The sequence below is a fragment of the Suncus etruscus genome, chromosome 17 (genome assembly GCF_024139225.1).
Source record: "Suncus etruscus isolate mSunEtr1 chromosome 17, mSunEtr1.pri.cur, whole genome shotgun sequence".
In the NCBI taxonomy this organism is placed as follows: Eukaryota; Metazoa; Chordata; class Mammalia; order Eulipotyphla; family Soricidae; genus Suncus; species Suncus etruscus.
In genome coordinates, this window is record NC_064864.1 from 44464080 (window position 1) to 44481640 (window position 17561).

At 50.8% G+C, this 17561-nt stretch overlaps 1 protein-coding gene across 7 annotated transcripts in view; it reads left to right on the forward strand.

The window, feature by feature from the left end:
* The window catches only part of PAX2 (paired box 2), an 85869-nt gene that overhangs the window by 56132 nt on the left and 12176 nt on the right, over window positions 1-17561 (forward strand). For all 7 annotated transcript variants that reach the window (XM_049764289.1, XM_049790886.1, XM_049764287.1 and 4 more), the window contains 2 exons: window positions 6237-6412; window positions 8806-8932. In XM_049764289.1, coding sequence (XP_049620246.1) covers window positions 6237-6412; window positions 8806-8932 — 303 coding nt within the window. The remainder of the gene's footprint in view (window positions 1-6236; window positions 6413-8805; window positions 8933-17561) is intronic.

Genomic DNA, 17561 nt, shown 5'->3' on the forward strand with positions numbered 1-17561 from the left:
AGGTCTATTCTGGATCCGCTGCATGCAAGGCAAATGTCCTACCAATGTGCTATCGCTCTGGCCCCTAATCTGCAATTTATTTACTCTGAGCTGCAGTTTTCTCACCAATAAAAGGGGAGTTATACTTCCCGCCTATCTTGAAGAGCAGTTGTTAAGCACCAATCACTGATCTATGAAAGCTTTTATTGAGGAGGTCCATACCTAGTGGTGCTAAGGGGTCCACACCTGGCTCAGTGCTCAGAGGCCACACCTAGCAGTGCTTGAAGACCATATGCAGTGCCAAATTTCAAACCATTGTCTTGACTATAGCCTTAATACCTGTACTATCTCTCTCACTCTTTCGGCCATGAAAACTTTTTTAACTGCAAAGCAATAGGAAGTAATCAACAAGAAGATAACATGAGTCTTTGTTCTCTTGAAAAAAAATATATAGGGGCTATAGAAATGGCTTCTGGTATGGGCTGCATGTGGGACACACTATATTTCATATCTGGAAGCAAATGAGCCACCAAGCTCTACCAGGAAAAATCTGAAAACGCCTAGCTGGGAGTAGCCCCTAGCACTATTGGCTATGGCCCAAACTCTCTGCCAAATAACTTTAGACATTCACATTTTAAGTCAGTAACTAATGTCACTTCTTTATGTCTTGCACTGTTGCTAACAGGACTTGTGGATTCCAGTATCTTTGTAAATTCTCCTAGGTGCACAAAACACCCTACACAGGCCACAGACCTCAGACTTCTGCCATCTGTATAACCCTGAGTTGGTCTCTTGTACTCCCACCCATTTATTATCAAATGAGGGGATCAGATTTAATCGATCTTTGTAGCCACTGTGCATGCTCTGCCACTGTGGGGACCTAATAGCCTTGGCATGGGAAGATGAAGGTGGAGAAATGAGAGTTCTGGGCAGGACATGGTATCCCCAGAGAGAGGTCAAATGACCCTCAGCTAGGCCACCCTGAAAGGAGAGTGAATGATGTAGAAGGTTCTAGAATTAGACATTCTGAATTTAAATCCTGACACTCCTATCAGCTGGATGTCCTAGGCTCATCTGCATCACTTCTTTTGCTGTTTTCTGACTGTCAGTAAGAAGGACAGCCCAGCATTCTTACCTTCCAGTGTCATTGGGAGGATTGACCAAGGTTTATCAAGTATCAGGACGACCTGAACCAGCTGTTGGTCCTATTAGTGATAGCTGAGCAGGGTGTTGGAGATAAAAGGCTGAACCCTCCATATGAAAAAACTGACCAGCTCATGGTCTCTTCTGTGCTTGGGGTGGGGATGAAGGGGTTGGAGGAGGAAATCTTCCTAAAATTACTGCAGCCATATTTTCCAATCTCAATCTAAAATGGAGGCATGAGTGCTGAGATAAAATACTAGAAATCATAATTATTCTAGAAAACTTAGGCCTTATGGTTACCAGACTCCAACCCTGTTCTTTGAGCCATGATGTGAGGGTTTGTTTATTGCACAAGATGATAGGTCTCCTCCTACATAGTAGAAAAGATCTTTTCTGGGCCAGGAAGATGGTATAGAGGTAGAGTGCATGCCTTGCGCACAGCAAGCATGGTTTGACTCATATGAATATGAGTCCCTGTGCTCACTTTTAGAAGTGAGCACAAAGCCAGGAGTAAGCCCTGAGTACTATTAAGTGTGAGAAAGAAAAGGAAGGAATGAAGGAAGAAGGAAGGAAGGAAGGAAGGAAGGAAGGAAGGAAGGAAGGAAGGAAGGAAGGAAGGAAGGAAGGAAGGAGGAAGGAAGGAAGGAAGGAAGGAAGGAAGGAAGGAGGAAGGAAGGAAGGAAGGAAGGAAGGAAGGAAGGAAGGAAGGAAGGAAGGAAGAAGGAGGGAAGGAGGAAGGAAGGAAGGAAGGAAGGAAGGAAGGAAGGAAGGAAGGAAGGAGGGAAGGAGAAAGAAAGGAAGGAAGGAAGGAAGGAAGGAAGGAAGGAGGAAGGAAGGAAGGAAGGAAGGAAGGAAGGAAGGAAGGAAGAAGGAAGGAAGGAGGGAGGGAGGGATGGATGGAGGAAAGAAGGAAGGAAGGAAGGAGGGAGGGAGGGAGGGATGGAGGGAGGAAAGAAGGAAGGAAGGAAGGAGGAAGGAAGGAGGGAAGTAAGGAAAGAAGGAAGGAGGGAAGGAAGGAAGGAAGGAAGGAAGGAAGGAAGGAAGGAAGGAAGGAAGGAAGGAAGGAAGGAAGGAAGGAAGGGCCTTTTCTGGAACCAGGCCAGGCCCCATTAGGCAGACCTTAGACCTGTCATCTCCATCCAAGCCAGATGACTGCCTCTCAAACAACCTGCTTTAGATGGTGGTTAATTGGGAACATGGTAGTCTGGCTCCCATGGCCATTGGTACTGTGGGTGAACAGGATGGTTGTCAAGGGTGGGAAGGGCATCCCTTGGGCCAGAATCAGTGCCATTGGAGGCCTACAGGCAGTTGGGAGGTGTGAAGAAGCAGCATAAGTCTAACAGGGGGAGAGAGACTTAGCTCTTGCCACATTCTCTGACAGCTCAAATATATGGGACTCACCTGACAAGGAATGGGTACCCTGTGATGCCAGACTGGTGAGGTAACTAGGCAAGTCTTGCTCATTTTCTCAGGCATTCAGAGAAGCCCTGTTTCTCACCAGCACCATGCCTGGCACTGGAGCTCCAGAAATGCACCAGTCATGGTCCGCCTCCACCCTGAGCTCCCAGCCTGACTCCTCCTAACAGGACAATGCATCTATCTAGTGACATCTTTTCTCATTTGCTTTCCCCGCAGCCTACATCTGCACCCTCTTCTGCCTCCCCTCTTTTGGTCACGCTCTGCCAGCACGCCCTGCAGTCTGTGGGCTGGGCAGTGGGCTCAGAGCCCAGATCCGTCTCTCTCCTCTCCCTCCACTGAGATTCTAGCCTTGGGCAGTCCCACCTGCGCTGTCTCTGCACATCCTGAAGACACGTTCCCCAGTGGTCAGCACTGAGCCGCTTCCTTTGCATTTCTTCTTGATCTTTTTTGGGATCCCCCTTTCCTCCAGAATCCCAACCCTTCTGGGCAACCTGCCTTAGCTGACTAGCCTGGCTTCTGGCACAGAGCGTCTGCAGGTAGAGCTGACAGGTTTTCTCCAGGTGCCTGCTTGCTGTCAGCCAATGCTTCTGGGGCTTCTGGTAGGTGAGGCATCACCCCTTTTTTCCCTATCCCTCTTTTTGTCCTGCTTCTACCTCGAGATTCCTCCTTCCCTGGGTGTCTCCTCAGGAGAGGTGAGACCCAGGCTTCTCCTCACTTCCTCCCTCACTGCTTCCTGCCTCTGCTTCTTGCCTTACAGTGATGCAGGGGGGAGCTGCCACCCCTTCTTTTCCATCTAAGAAAAGGTTCTCTGGAGAGAACCTGTGGGCCCTGTGGTTCATCTAAGGATGCTGCTCCCTGCACCTAACATTGACCCTAGTGGCTTCCCCCTCCCTGGTGTACCCCCAAAACTTTATTTGCACTCCACATCATCCCTGTTGCTGTTTTTAGCCCCTTCATTGACTGCTTTCTTGGGGAGTTTCCTCCAGCAGACTCTTTAGGTGGTTCTAGCCCGCTTTCATCACCCCACTTTGCTGTCCTGCTCTTCTAGTACCTTCTCTGGCTCCCCTCCCTTCTCCCCTTCTCGCCTTGCCCCGCCTCCCCCTGCCACCTCTACCAGTGGTGGTTCCTTTCTTCCCTCCCTCCCACCCTCCCCTTCCCTGCCATTGCTGCCTCTGTAACCCTTCTTATCACCCAGGCCTGAGTACAAAAAAAAAAAATAAATAAATAAAAAGGTCAGTGAGTGGAGGGAGCAGCAATAACCCCTAAAACAGTACTATCAGTGGAACATGATTGATCAATTGAATTCCATAGCGGCTGAAAAATGTGGGATTAAGTAGTGTATTATACGCACAATGAGTTGAGGCATGATGTTCATTTCAAGTTCATTTCGCCGGCCTCTGCCACCAGATCAGGCAATCAATAGGGGCAGCAGATATCATATATCACCTCTCTGCGGGCTGGGGAGAGAGCACCATAATCTCTCGCAAATTTAGAGTGACAGATTTGTCAAGATCTGAAGGGCCCCTGAATAAATGAAGGAAAAGAGACTCCTCCAGCCAGTGACCTGAGGACAAAGCTTCAGTTCAGCCCCTACGCTCTTGCTCTCTCTCTCTCTCTCTCTCTCTCTCTCTCTCTCTCTCTCTCTCTCTCTCTCTCTCTCTCTCTCTCTCTCTCTCACACACACACACACACACACACACACCAGACACACACAGACATGTACACAAATCTGCAGAGGCCTGGTATTAAGTCTTGCCACACAATGAGCACACCCCATGCACATAATGTGTGAGCACATGCTCACAGACAAATGCACACTGTGCACCCCAGGATTTATTTCTATGGTGACATTGCCATAATCACACACAAAGACCCAGTCTCCCTCGCCCATGCCAGTGGGGCTTTCTGAAAAGCCAGGACTCTAGCAAGAGGGAATCAGACACAATGCAGCACGTAAACAGTTACAAAGGGATGGAACTGGGGTGGTGACACATCCAAGGAAGAGAAGCAGGCCCAGCGACAGTGTGGAAATACAGGCTCATGCTCCTGAGCAGGTATTGCACGCAAGCATTCATGCACACAGTCAAATGTGCATGCACATATTCATACACATGCACGCATCTTCACAGAAAGAATGTCTTAGTCCTAGAGACAGATTTATTTGGCTTCATACATATGCAAGTGCAACTATACACAGATAATATTGGAAAGGAAAAATACAGTTGCAGTTTAATTTAGGAAGACTCTCTCTCTCTCTCTCTCTCTCTCTCTCTCTCTCTCTCTCTCCAGAAAATCACTCCAGAGGCTTACATGGAAAAAACACAGCAAGTTTTATGTCATAGGAACATAGGCATAGCATAAAGTCCCTGTGAATCTTTCTCAGACATAATCCCGGCTTCATTTCTCTCTCTCTTTATCCCTCTCCTCTCCTCTCTCTGTCTCTGTCTCTGTCTCTGTGTGTGTATGTGTGTGTGTGTGTGTGTGTGTGTGTGTCTCTCTCTCTCTCTCTCTCACACACACACACACACACACACACACACACACATATATATAGATGCATCACACTCACACTTTCTTAGCTCTCCCACCCCTGCTGGTGGGAGACAGAAGGTCCCATTTGGAAAACCAACCCCCTGCTCTGCCTGGGCAGCCAGCAGGAGAGGCCAGCTGCAGGCTGAGGTTAATCAATATGTAATATTTTCTATGGTCTCTGAATGATACTATACCGTGTTACTGTATATAATGCAATATTGATTATATCATATCGTATAATCACCTATAAACTGATATATATAACAGTCTCCGAGGAACGCCCTGGGTCCTCCAGCCTGGGCTGGCCCTAGGCCCCAGGCTCCCCAGATGGCCTCAGGCTAAGGAAAACTGAGGAGTGGCTCTGCTATGACTGGACAGAGTGACCCCCACATTAGGCCAGGGGAGTTCAGAAGGTTTCAGAGTGAGGTGGCACAGAGGTGTTTTGCTCCCGTGCCCTCTGGTCACTGCCAAGGCTGTGGCAGCAGTGGGAGGAGGCCTGGGTGGGATGAGAGCTGGATCTTCCAGCTTTTTCTTCAGAGAGGGTCTGGGTGCCTTTGGGGAAACACACAGGAGAAGCTGCAGTCAAAGAGGGGGGGCAGTGGTGGGGTCTAGGTGAAGAGGACAGGGTCAGGGACTGAGCAGGGTGGCCAGGCACCCAGCAAGGACACCACAAACCCCTGTGTTTCATCTGCCCAGCAAGATATTTCCTGCCTACTGCCAGCCCCTCAGCCCCTGTGCGCCCCGGCCTGCCTTGCAGAGCCCCCCCTCACTGATGGAGTTAATTACTTCGCCAGTCTGTGTGTTACACTCAACCTCAGAGATTTGATGATTTTCCACCCTTGGAGTGAGTGGAACTGAAACTCATCTCAGCGCTGGGTTCAATTCTCCACAGGCTCAGTAATGCTTGCCCGAGACACCCAACTGCTCCCCAGGCCTGATGCTGGGATGGAGTGCAGTTGAGGGTCCCAGGGACACTCCATGGGGGAGAAAGCTGGGGCGATCCTGCTTCTGCAGCCTTTGCAAGTCCCCCCGGCTCCATTCTCCAGTTTATATGCTGCAAGTAAAAGGTCCCAAGCTCCAGAGACCCCTCCTCTAAGGCCCTTTCCATTCCTCTGTGTTTCTGCTGCCTATGCTGATGCCTCGAGTGTCCGTGTGTCCCCCAGATGTATCCGAGGGCTCAGTGCCCAACGGAGACTCCCAGAGTGGCGTGGACAGTTTGCGGAAGCACTTGCGCGCTGACACCTTCACCCAGCAGCAGCTGGAAGCTCTGGACCGGGTCTTCGAGCGTCCTTCCTACCCGGATGTCTTCCAGGCCTCAGAGCACATCAAATCTGAGCAGGTGAGGACTTGGGGAAGGAGCTGAGCAGAGTGAGCCCCGAAGAAGGGAGGATGTGTGAGCCCTGTGCACACCCTATGCCAAGAACACCACACTGCAGAGCCACTGTGCATGTAGCCATGCATATGATATGTGCTTCTGAGCATGTATCTGTGAGCATATGTATGCATGTGTGGGTGTTTGCCTATGTGTACATATGTGCTTGTATTTGTGAGCATGTGCATATATGTGAGGCTGTGTGCCTGCGTGTGTGTACATGTGCGCATGTATTTGTGTGTAGGCATGTTTCCATGAGCATAATATGGGAGAGTGAGAAAAAAAATCACTGTGAGCCATAGTAGTTAGAAATTAGTTCTGGGGGCTGGAGCAGTGGCACGAGCCATAAAGCGTCTGCATTGCATGTGCTAGCCTAGGACAGACCGTGGTTTGATCCCCCAGCGTCCCATATGGTCCCCCAAGCCAGGAGCGATTTCTGAGTGCATAGCCGGGAGTAACCCCTGAGCGTCACTGGGTGTGGCCGAAAAATTAAAAAAAAAATTAGTTCTGGTTTCCACATGCCCTTCTGTGAGTCTTCTCTCCCTTCCAAACCTCAGTTTCCCCATGGCTGAGAGAATAATAAGTCCCTTCCAACCCCACTTCTGGGATCAAGGACTCAGGCACAGCCCTGGCCTGAATATCCTCAGGGTCACGCCAAAAGTCTATGCCAGCCATGCTGCCCTTCTACTTTCACGTCAGAAGTGCAGTGTGAACCCCAGGAGACTGATTGCTGCCTGGCAAGAGGCTCCTTCGTCTAGATGCCGCAGCCTGTACATAGCAAGAAAACCATCTCTTGACCTCCCCATTTCCCTAGGGGCACCTGTTTACATTCCTTCACACCCCTCTGCTCTCCTGAAAGCCCACAGGCCTCAGGCAAGGCCCCCAGCTGCCAGCAGGTCACTGTGTCCCCCTTCCCCAGCCCTGCCCCTTCAGTCCCGCCTCTCCCACTGACACATACTCGTTCCTCCCATCCCTCCAGGTCTGGCAGCCTGCTTGCACTTGAGTGTGCGCGCACACATACACACGTGTGCGCACACACGCGCTCGTATACACATGTGCACACGCAGGCGCGCACGCTCCACTCCTGGCATGGCCCCAGTTCCGCATGGCACGGTTCCGCCAGGACTCCAGCAGCTCCCAGCCACTCGCCGCTCTCCCCGCCCGTCCTTTTATCCCATAAGCTGTTTGTCTTCATAAAACAAAAATCAAAAGTCTTTTTAAGGTGCCCTGAGCCATAAACCAACAAAGGAGGAGCCGGCCGAGGCGGGCGGCACGGAGCGCCCTCCCAGAGTCCCCGGCTGTATTACAATGAATAACCTTTATTTACTTTCATTAGACTATTAAACACCAGCACAGTCATTTTTCCCCCTGAAACTCGGAGCAGGGCCCATAAAGCAAATCCGAAGCCTAATTGAGTTCATTTTAATTTCTCTCCGATCACAGCGAATTACTCTGGTGATAAATCAGGGGGCAGCTTCACCCCCAGTAGAAGGCCTAATTTGCAGCTAATTACAAAACTGATTTCTACAGGAAGATCAATACGAGAAGGAATTGGAAATGACGAGGCAATCCCGTCCAGCCAGGGCAGGGAGGGGGTCCTGGGGGGGCCAGGAAGTGGAAGGGGAAAAAAACGGACCCGAAAGAGCAGAAAATCAGTTTTAATTTAACGTAATATTAATCAGAACAACTTTTCCTGCTTTGTGCAGGCTCTGGGGTTGCCCGGCTCCGGGGTCTGGCTTGGCGGCGACTGCAATAAAAAGGCAATTACCCGAGTGTTTCGGGCAGGACACCCTTTCAGACTCGATGACGGCCCCCTCCCACCCTTCTGTTAGCCATGTGGACTCTCCCCCTCCCCAATTTCATACCCCAGTGCACAAGCAGAGCGTGAGGGGCCCACGGGGCCGTCTTTGTTTATTTTTTAAAAAGGGGCGCTAGCACCCGGGGAGTGGCCCAGCAGTGCCAGGCTGGAGGCCCCATCAGGCCCTCTTGTGCTCCTGTGTCTGACGTCATGCCATGGTGCACCCCCCTTCCCCCAGTCTCTCTCTCCTGTGGTCCCTGAGAGCACCCATTGCCTCTCTGCATGGGATCCCCAGATCCACCCTTGGGCTTTTAATGTGAAGATGCTGCACAGTTCAAGGCGCCTGAGTTAGTGACCATAATGTATAGGCCACACCTCCAACTGCACACACACATCCCCACAGCAGCTCCTCGCCTACTGCCCCTCCCACTCGCCCTCCTCAGCTGGCCATCTCCTGCTACCCCATCTGGGAGGACGCCCCTGTTCCTCCTCCCCATCTGCACAGGGCGCCTGGACCCTTTCTCTGCTCTGCCGTGACGTGCTGTCTGTGGTCTCTCCTCAGGGGAATGAGTACTCCCTTCCGGCCCTGACCCCTGGGCTCGATGAAGTCAAGTCCAGTCTATCTGCCTCCACCAACCCTGAGCTGGGCAGCAACGTGTCAGGCGCACAGACGTACCCCGTGGTGACCGGTAAGGGGACTTCTGAGAGGATGGGGCGCTGCTCTGGGTGGAAGGGCCTAGGCCCAGGCCATCTGGGATGTGGTGTGTGACAAGTGGGCCCCCTGCCGTGATATTTGCAGACCAGGATGCTTCCAGAACAGATGTGCAGATGGTAGAGAAGAAAAAAAAAAATAAGTGGTCAAGGGTTTGCCTGGAAAAGTCCAAGTCAAAGGTTACTGCTGGCTCCTTCTACTTCTCCCCGCCACTCTGTCCCTCTCTCATCCTCTCCCTTTCTCTGTCCCTCTCTGTCTCTTCTCCTTCTCCCCCCACCCTGTTATTCCTCTTGCCTACATCATGGTGCTCAGAATTAGGCTTCACTGCTGCAGAGTGTGCTGATAATCTGGCCAGGTTGGCCCGCAGGGAGCCTGAAGGCTTGTGCTCAGCTGCACTCCTGTCCTCACATGCCTAGGAGGGCTGCTCTTCATCCCTGGGTGGCCTGGGTGGCTGTAGCTCTGGCACCCAGCTCCGGGATTGTAGCTAAGCCCAATTATTCCTTCCATTGCTTCCCAAAGAAGTCACCTGAGACCACACTTCACTTTAAGGCTGGGATCAAGACTGTCTGTAGTACAATGCGTAGAAGGACTCAGTTCCAGGTGCACCTGAGGTTTAAGGCAACAGGGACTGCTGGAGTGGAGGAAGCCACAGGGCAGTGTGGGCAGGATTGGGCAGCTGACATTGCTCCAGGCGACAATGCTTTGGGCTCTAGAAGGCGCCTGGCACTGTAGAAGGATTTCCGGGCCAGGGAAGTGCCCAAGTGGGAGAGACACACATTGAGGTGTTATTAAAATTCACCTAATTATTCTGGAGACACTAAAGCCAATGTGCCGTTTGTTCCTTGGGAGACAAAATGATGGAGAAGAGTCTCGGTGGGGATTAGGAGACACTGAGGCGTTACCTGCCGAGCACGGGGATGGCCTAGGGACCGAGCAGGAGCGGGGTGGGCCTGGCCCACCGTGGCACAGGGTCCTGGTTCCATCTCACCATTTTTCTGAGCCCTACAGGGGCTCCACATGGGGGACTCGGGAGAGCCCTACAGTCAGTGAGTTTCCCAGGTCCTTTTCTGGGGGAGTCCCTTGGCACAACCATTTCCAGCCCAGACAGAACTGAGAAAACTCTTTGACTTGGCAATCAGAAGTTGAGGTCCAGACGTGTTGGAAGAACTGGCTGTAATTTAGAGATGTGGCAACTTTAGAGGGGTTAGGTGGATCTGAACAGAGCCTGGTACCATCTGGCCATTGGCATAAATCCTCAGTAGCCCAACTTCAACACTCGCAGTTGGTAACCTTGACCCAAAGCAGAGCAGTGATGGCCAAGGCCGGGCCTCCTTTCTCCTGATGTTCTGGGAGCTTCAGTGGTCCCTTCCCAAAGGTGGCTCACTGGTAAACAAAAACCCAGAAGTCTTTGCTCCAGCTGTCTTTCCTATGCCCAGGCCAGAGTCTAGAAAGCAGGGACTTCCTAGAGTGGAGAGCTGGAGTTTCAGGGTAGGCTTTCTTCCGACTGCAGAGAACTTGAGCTGGTGCAGAAAAGTGCCTCCACCTTGAGCACCACCACTCCCCATCTCCCCCCCATGGCCCTGGAACGGTCCCAGCTCAGCCTGGGAACATCTCTGGCTGATCCATCTGGATCCAAGTGTGAGAAAAGTTCATTTCAGACCCAGCTTGACATTCCCAGGTGGCAAGTTAGCACTAACATCTCAATCTGTATGCGACATTTCAATCAAGCGAGGAGTAACAAAAGCAGAACCATTAACATTCGGAGCTGTTCACCAGTGGTAATGACGGGGAAACTCGCTCAGAAACTGGAAATTACCAAAAAGAGAGAAGTGTGTGGAGGGAGAGGTGGGGGCAGGGCGGGGTGGGGGCAGGGAACGAGTCCCCTGCACTTAGGCCAGGATCCACTGTGCGAATTAATGGTGCTATTACTGGAGAAAGGGCTGCAGATTATGCTCATTCTTAAAATGTTTTTTGCTGGCAATTAAACGGCTGCAGTTATTGATCTTTGTTGATTTTATGTCCTCCTCATTTGCATAATCTATTAAAGATGAATGATTCATGATGTGTTTATTGTGGGGACCAACAGAATTTGCTGGAGGTACTGTCAAGGTGAGAAACAGGGCAGCACCCAGAGATGCTATGGACCATCCAGGACTGACTCCAGTATGGGGGGGGCTGAGCATTTGATTAGGAACTTTGTGGGGAGCAAGTGATTTGGATGCAAGAACTGAGCCAAGCAAGAATAGTGGACTTAGGGTGAGTTCTAGAGAGATGTTGACATCTATGAGGATTGGGTTCTAAGCACAACTGAGATTGGGGAGAGGCTTTGAGTAGAGTTGTAGAAATTTCCCTTACAAAGTTTCTGTAGGGGAGACTATGAAGGAACTTGGTGGCAATGTAAGTAAAAGGAACTTTTTCTACTGAGTAACTGGCTAGGAGTGCTGAAGGGGAGCACTGGGCATGATTGTACCAAGGTGCTTCAGTAGCATGCTGCAGCCCCGCATCTCAGGCCCTAGCTCACCTTCTTGCATCAAGATCGGTGGCAAAGCATAGCTGCAGACCTGTCCCGTGAGCCTGGAATGCCCCAGTCCAACCTTATTGATATTCCTGCCACCTCCTGGCACTAGAGGCTGATTTCAAACTTCACCAGCCACTTGATGCAGCTGTTCCACAAGGTCAGGACTGAGAGGAGAGGGGCGGCTGGACTATTGTGTGGTGGGGAGGGTGGGAACCAGTAGGCCAGGACACAACTAATCAGGGTGCAAGCTAGGGTGGCCACCAGAGGCACAGCGCTCTGGCCCACAGCCTTCCCTCCCCACCTGCCTTCATGGAACCAAGGTGAAAGACTGATATTTTCTGGGTGGTGTTTGCAAGTTCTACCGAGATTTTAATTTCACTGCCTCACAACTCAGCAAGCTGCCAAGTCAAGCTGGTTATTTAAATTTATCACCCACTTTCCCTTCCGCCGCTGGGCTGCTGGAGCTCAGTGGCGTCTCTTCTCTCCAGCCCACTGCTCTAGGCTGCTGGTCTGGAACAGAGCCGAGTCTCTCCTAAGTGATAAGGAGAGGGGAACCAGCAAGAGGAGAGAGTGGGTCAGGGGCTCTCGGTTCCCAGTTTCCTCAGGTTGATTAGCTGTGGTTGGTGTCTTCTTCCCCACCCTGAGCAGTTCCAGGGAGCTCCAGGCAAGGGCTCTTTATCAGTGCCTGGCCCCCCTGTGTGCTTTCATCTCTTAGAGGCTCTTGTCCTACACAGGAAAGAGCCCACTTTCCTTGGCCTTACCTTCACCTTCTACCAAGTGATCTAGGAGCAAAGGAGCTGTAGGTTCACATTTCTCCATGTCATTCAGGGATGCTTCTGAGTTTTCCCAGAGTTCCTCAGTCCTTTAATGTCTATTCTGAAGCCACAAGGAGTTTTCCTTCCCTGATGGAGCACATGCTGTAGGAGGGAGTTAGGAAAGCAATCCAGATTCTACTGCCCCTAGGTGGGGCAGGGAGTGGGGATCCTAGAGCACTCTTAGCTCTGGAAGAGCTTTAAACAAGTGTGATGCCCACTACCCTAATTTCAGTCTCAGAGAGTTAGATGCCCAGAAGCCAGGCAAGTTGAACACACCCAAACACAAGCAGGTACAATAGAATGACTAGTATCATTTGTATATGGATAAATGTCATGCTTAGGTGCCAGAAATAGAGGTGACACAGGTTAGGGCACTCTGTGGGGAACTGCTAGCACCTATCGATCCAGACCCTGAATGGGAAGTGGGGTCTGGGTTGTCACAAGCCATCTAGGAGATGCAACCTTGGGTCCATGAGAAGTAGGAAGTTCGCATGTTGCTTTGCTCCTATGAAGCCCAGCAGAGAGCAAAACATTAGGAGCTGGGCTGTCTGGTGACAGGAACCCAAACAAGTCCTAGGAAGCAAGAGAGAGCAGTGTCTTCAAGAGAAAAGTAGCCCCTAAGACTGGTCCTAATTCCAGTTTATCCCAGGAGCACATGGAAGGAACCACTGCCAAAAACTTGCCTAAGAAAATATACAGCATAGGGGACAGAGTGATAGTACAGCAGGTAGGGTGCTTGCCTTCACACAGCAGAACCAGTTCAATTCCTGGCATCCCAGATAGTCATCTGAGCCCATGGAATGATCCCGAGTGAAGAGCCAGGAGTAATACCTGAGCACCACCAGATGTACCCCCCAAAAGAGAAAGAAAATATTGTATAGGGCTCTTGTCTTGTAGCCCATACAGTTCCTTGAACATCTCCAGGAGTGATCTCTGAGCACAGAGCCAGGAGTAAGCTCTGAGTATCACCAGAGCTTACCCCCAAACCCATAAGTAAATAAATAAATATATATGTAGTATAAAGAGCTACTTTGACACCTCAGCAGGAACAAGAGCAAATCTCAGGAAAGATCTTCCACACTTCATGATTGGAGATCCCCGCAACCATGTCACCACTAAAGAAGACCTTATGAGGGGCCAGAGAGATAGCATGGAGGTAAGGCGTTTGCCTTTCATGCAGGAGGTCATCGGTTCGAATCCCGGCATCCCATATGGTCCCCCGTGCCTGCCAGGAGCAATTTCTGAGCCTGGAGCCAGGAATAACCCCTGAGCACTGCTGGGTGTGACCCAAAAACCACAAAAAAAGAAGAAGAAGAAGAAGAAGAAGAAGAAGAAGAAGAAGAAGAAGAAGAAGAAGAAGAAGAAGAAGAAGAAGAAACAACTATGCACCTAAAATAACATCATGAGGGAGAAAGACTATGCAGAAACAATAAATAGGACAGCCCCCCCACCCCCAGAAACTGGAGATAGGGACTGGAGCGGTGGCGCAGAGATAGGGCGTTTGCCTTGCACATGGCTGACCTAGGACGAACCGCAGTTCAATCCCCCATCATTCCATATGCTCCCCAAGCCAGGAGTGACTTCTGAGTGCATAGCCAGGAGTAACTCCTGAGTGTCACCCAGTGTGGCCCAAAACCAAAAGCCAAAATAAAAAACAAAAACCTGGAGATATTAGGACAATTCAAATGCATTTCTTTCTTTTTTTGTTTTTTTGGTTTTGGGGCCACACCCGGCGGTGCTCAGGGGTTACTCCTGGCTGTGTGCTCAGAAATAGCTCCTGGCATGCACGGGGGACCATATGGGACACCGGGATTCGAACCAACCACCTTTGGTTCTGGATCGGCTGCTTGCAAGGCAAACGCCGCTGTGCTATCTCTCCGGGCCCCTTTTTTTTGTTTTTTGTTTTTGTTTTTTTGGGGGGGGCCACACCTGTTTGATGCTCAGGGGTTACTCCTGGCTAAGCGCTCAGAAATTGCCCCCAGCTTGGGGGAACCATATGGGACGCCAGGGGATCGAACCACAGTCCTTCCTTGGCTAGCACTTGCAAGGCAGACACCTTACCTCTAGCACCACCTCACCGGCCCCTCAAATGCATTTCTAAAGTAATCCTGTTTCATATTCTAGAACGATTCAAGACAAATATCCATGTGTTTTGTATCACAGAGCATCCCTTGCTTATCTTGGTTTAGCAAGTGGGCAGATAATAGAAACCAAGAAAGGATGACAATAAAGCCTGTGCTTTTGGCTTATCACTTTAAGGTCCGGGGCTGACAGGAAGATAGTAGGAGCTGAAAGCAGAACTTAAAGCAGAACCGCCCCCCTCCCCCCCCCCCCCCCCCCCCGCAGGCAGTTGAGTCTAGCACAGAATCTCTTCTTTGGATAAATCTAAATTGTTGGAGACAAGGGACAAGACAGAAAGTCTTTAGTTTTCCTCCTCCCCCTTCCTGGGGTCTGGGGTAGGAGAGAAAGTGAGTCACTTTTTTTTTTATTTTCTAAGATCTTGAGGGAAACATTGCTTGGTGCCTCGAGATAGCTGCTTGCAAGGAGTCTCTCGCTAAGATGCTGATGTGGAGGCTGCCCGAGAGGGAGATGGCCAAGAAAGAGTAGAAGCAGAGGAAGCTGCAAATTCAGCAGAAGTCCTGGCGCCTGGGAAGGCAATGTTCAAAGCTGAGAACAAGGGTTGGCCCCAGGGTTCCAGAGGCCTGGAGCACAGAGAGAGTTTTGAGAACACAGGCAGGAGCTCAGACTTCTTGTCCACAACTATGGCTGATAAAAATGGCCTTTAGCAGATGGAGGTGTGGGCCCTGGATCCTCCTCCTGCTGCTCAGCAAGTTCTGAGAACCCTTAGGAACTGCTTCTTTCCTGTAGTAAACAACCCCCTCTCAATGCACTGCATTTCCCTTCATAAAAACACCAGTTTAGTCCTTGTCTAGCCTTGGGGGGGGGGGGGGGGGAACGATGCAATAAAGGCTGAGAAATGTTTCTGAAGAAGGCTGGGAGTCTCCTAACCTTGTCTGTGGGCTCAAAGCCCTAATTAGTGAGAGGAATTTAGGGTACAAATGTCAGAGTTCCTCTCCAACTTTAAAGGAGAGCTCTTCAAGGTGAGGCTGAACCAGGCAGAGGACAGTCCTCAGCACCCAGGACCCCTATGCTTTGTGGAGTCTGGGAAGGCCCAGGGAACTGAGGCTACCCTCCTCAAGCTTCTCTGAGGACCCCAGATCTATCCCTGAGGATCTGCTGCCCCAGACCTGACTCTGATTTAATTATGAGGGCATTTCCATAGCAATGAGACATTGACAGATAATGTGGGCACCCAGGCCTGCATCCTAAGGAATCATTGGCTCCGGTCTCTTTCACTGCTCCTTTATCTCTTCCACCTCTAGAGGGAAAGGATATTGAAAAGAAGGGACAGTAATCCATTCTAGGATGGGGAAGTCAGGTCAAATTTGAGCAGAATGAAACAGCATCACCCCAATTGGCCCAGCCCCATTGGCTATCCTGTCAGTTCTTTCCTGCAGGGAGCCTCATACAGAGGGCCTGGTCTAGCAATGGAGCTGCAAAGAAAAGGAGAGTCATGGGAAGGATTAGGAAATATGAAGGGTCCCCAGGGACATCTAGCAGGGTGTAGTTATGTAGTCCTAGCTAAGCTCCACTGTGATCGATTACCTTGGCTCTCCTCTCTTCTCTCCAGTCACCAAACCCCAAGCTGAGAGTGCCAACAAGAAGCACCATTTCCTCTACAGCAGGAATGACTTAGGAAGCCAGGAGGAAGGATCAGTCTGAATTTTAACTAATATATGTTTGAGAGAAAGGGAACGAAGGTTAGTGGTAGTGCACTTGGCATGCATGTGTGAGGCCACTTGTTTGTTCCCTAGCATTGTGAAGAACTCAATGGTTTTTATGTCAAGGGCATTGAGTAGTGAACTCAAGCTACAAAGCACTGCCATGGACAAAACTTTGGGCACTGCTTTCCTGACTGACTAGTTATAGAGTAGTTTTATGAACCCTTTCAGCCACTACGGGCATCCCCAATAAGCATTAGCCAAAAGAAGATGTGCTGGCTTTAAATTCCTTATCTCTTTATTGGGCACTTTCTTTTCTGGAGGGAGCACCCCCAGTGGTGGTCAAGAGTTACTCCCTGTTCTGTGCAACTTGGAGACCAAGCAGTGCCAGGAATCAAACTTGAAGTTTTCAAGTGCATAGTTCCTTTGAACTAGAGCCTTGACCCATACATAGTCTTTTGGTGGTTTTGTTTGTTTGGTTAGTTGGTTGTTGTGTTGTTTTGTTTATTTATTTGGGAGGTTCTTTTATTTCTTCCAGTGCTGGGATGGAACCCAGGGCCTCACAAGTGCTCTACGACTAAGCACTTTCTAAGAAGGAAAGACTGGTGAAGAAAAACCAACTATGAATGGCCAGAAATCCTAAATCGAGGAGTCCCAATGCATGTGGATTGGGACCAAAGGTTGGGTTCGAAAGTGTCTTGGTGGTCTCAAAGCCACCTGGATGAGCAACACCAACCCACCCCCACAATCCGTGACAGGTAGACAGGCAGGCAAGCCCCAGTCCCTGGCAGGGGGATCAGAATCCTTCCTTCCTCCACTAATAGCTGTAGCCTCAGGACAAAGAAGCCAGCGCCTTTGCAGCCCGAGCTTTGGAGGTGAGCCCTGCCACTATTGTTCCTCGCGGAGGGCTTTGCGTGCCTTCAACCTGGAATCCTGCCTCTCCTCCCGCGGTGGCGCGCTGGGCTGGCGGGCGGGAGGAGGAAATCCTGCCGCAGGCGCGCGCGCAGCCTAATGCCCCAGCAGCTTAAGTGGCCGTTTTCCTTGGGATTAGGGTTTCACTTACACAGAGCGCCTGAAAAACGCTGCGCTTTCGGAAGGATTAGAGCTGACAGTTCAGTGCTCTCAGAGAAGGAAATAAAGCCCGAGAGGAACTGGGAGCCCTGAAGGATCGGGAGGCAGTGCAAACAGGCTTAACCTCTGCCCACCCAGCGTGGGGGCTCGTTCTCAGCCAACGTTGAGCCTGGCTGGACCCAGCCTCTGGCCATTTGCCCAATTCCAACCCGCATTTGCGAAGTGCGGATGGAATCAGAAAAGGTCAAGTAAAAGAAGAGGAAGGTTGGATGGGGGTGCAGGCCCTTAGCGCTGAACCTCTGTCCGCCTCTGCAAAACCCACTTTGTACAAGAAGAGAGGTCTTTGCAAATGTGATTCTTTCCCAGCTTGCTCTAGACTTTCCCCCAGAGCCCCGAAGCTGCAGCTCCATCCGGGACAGC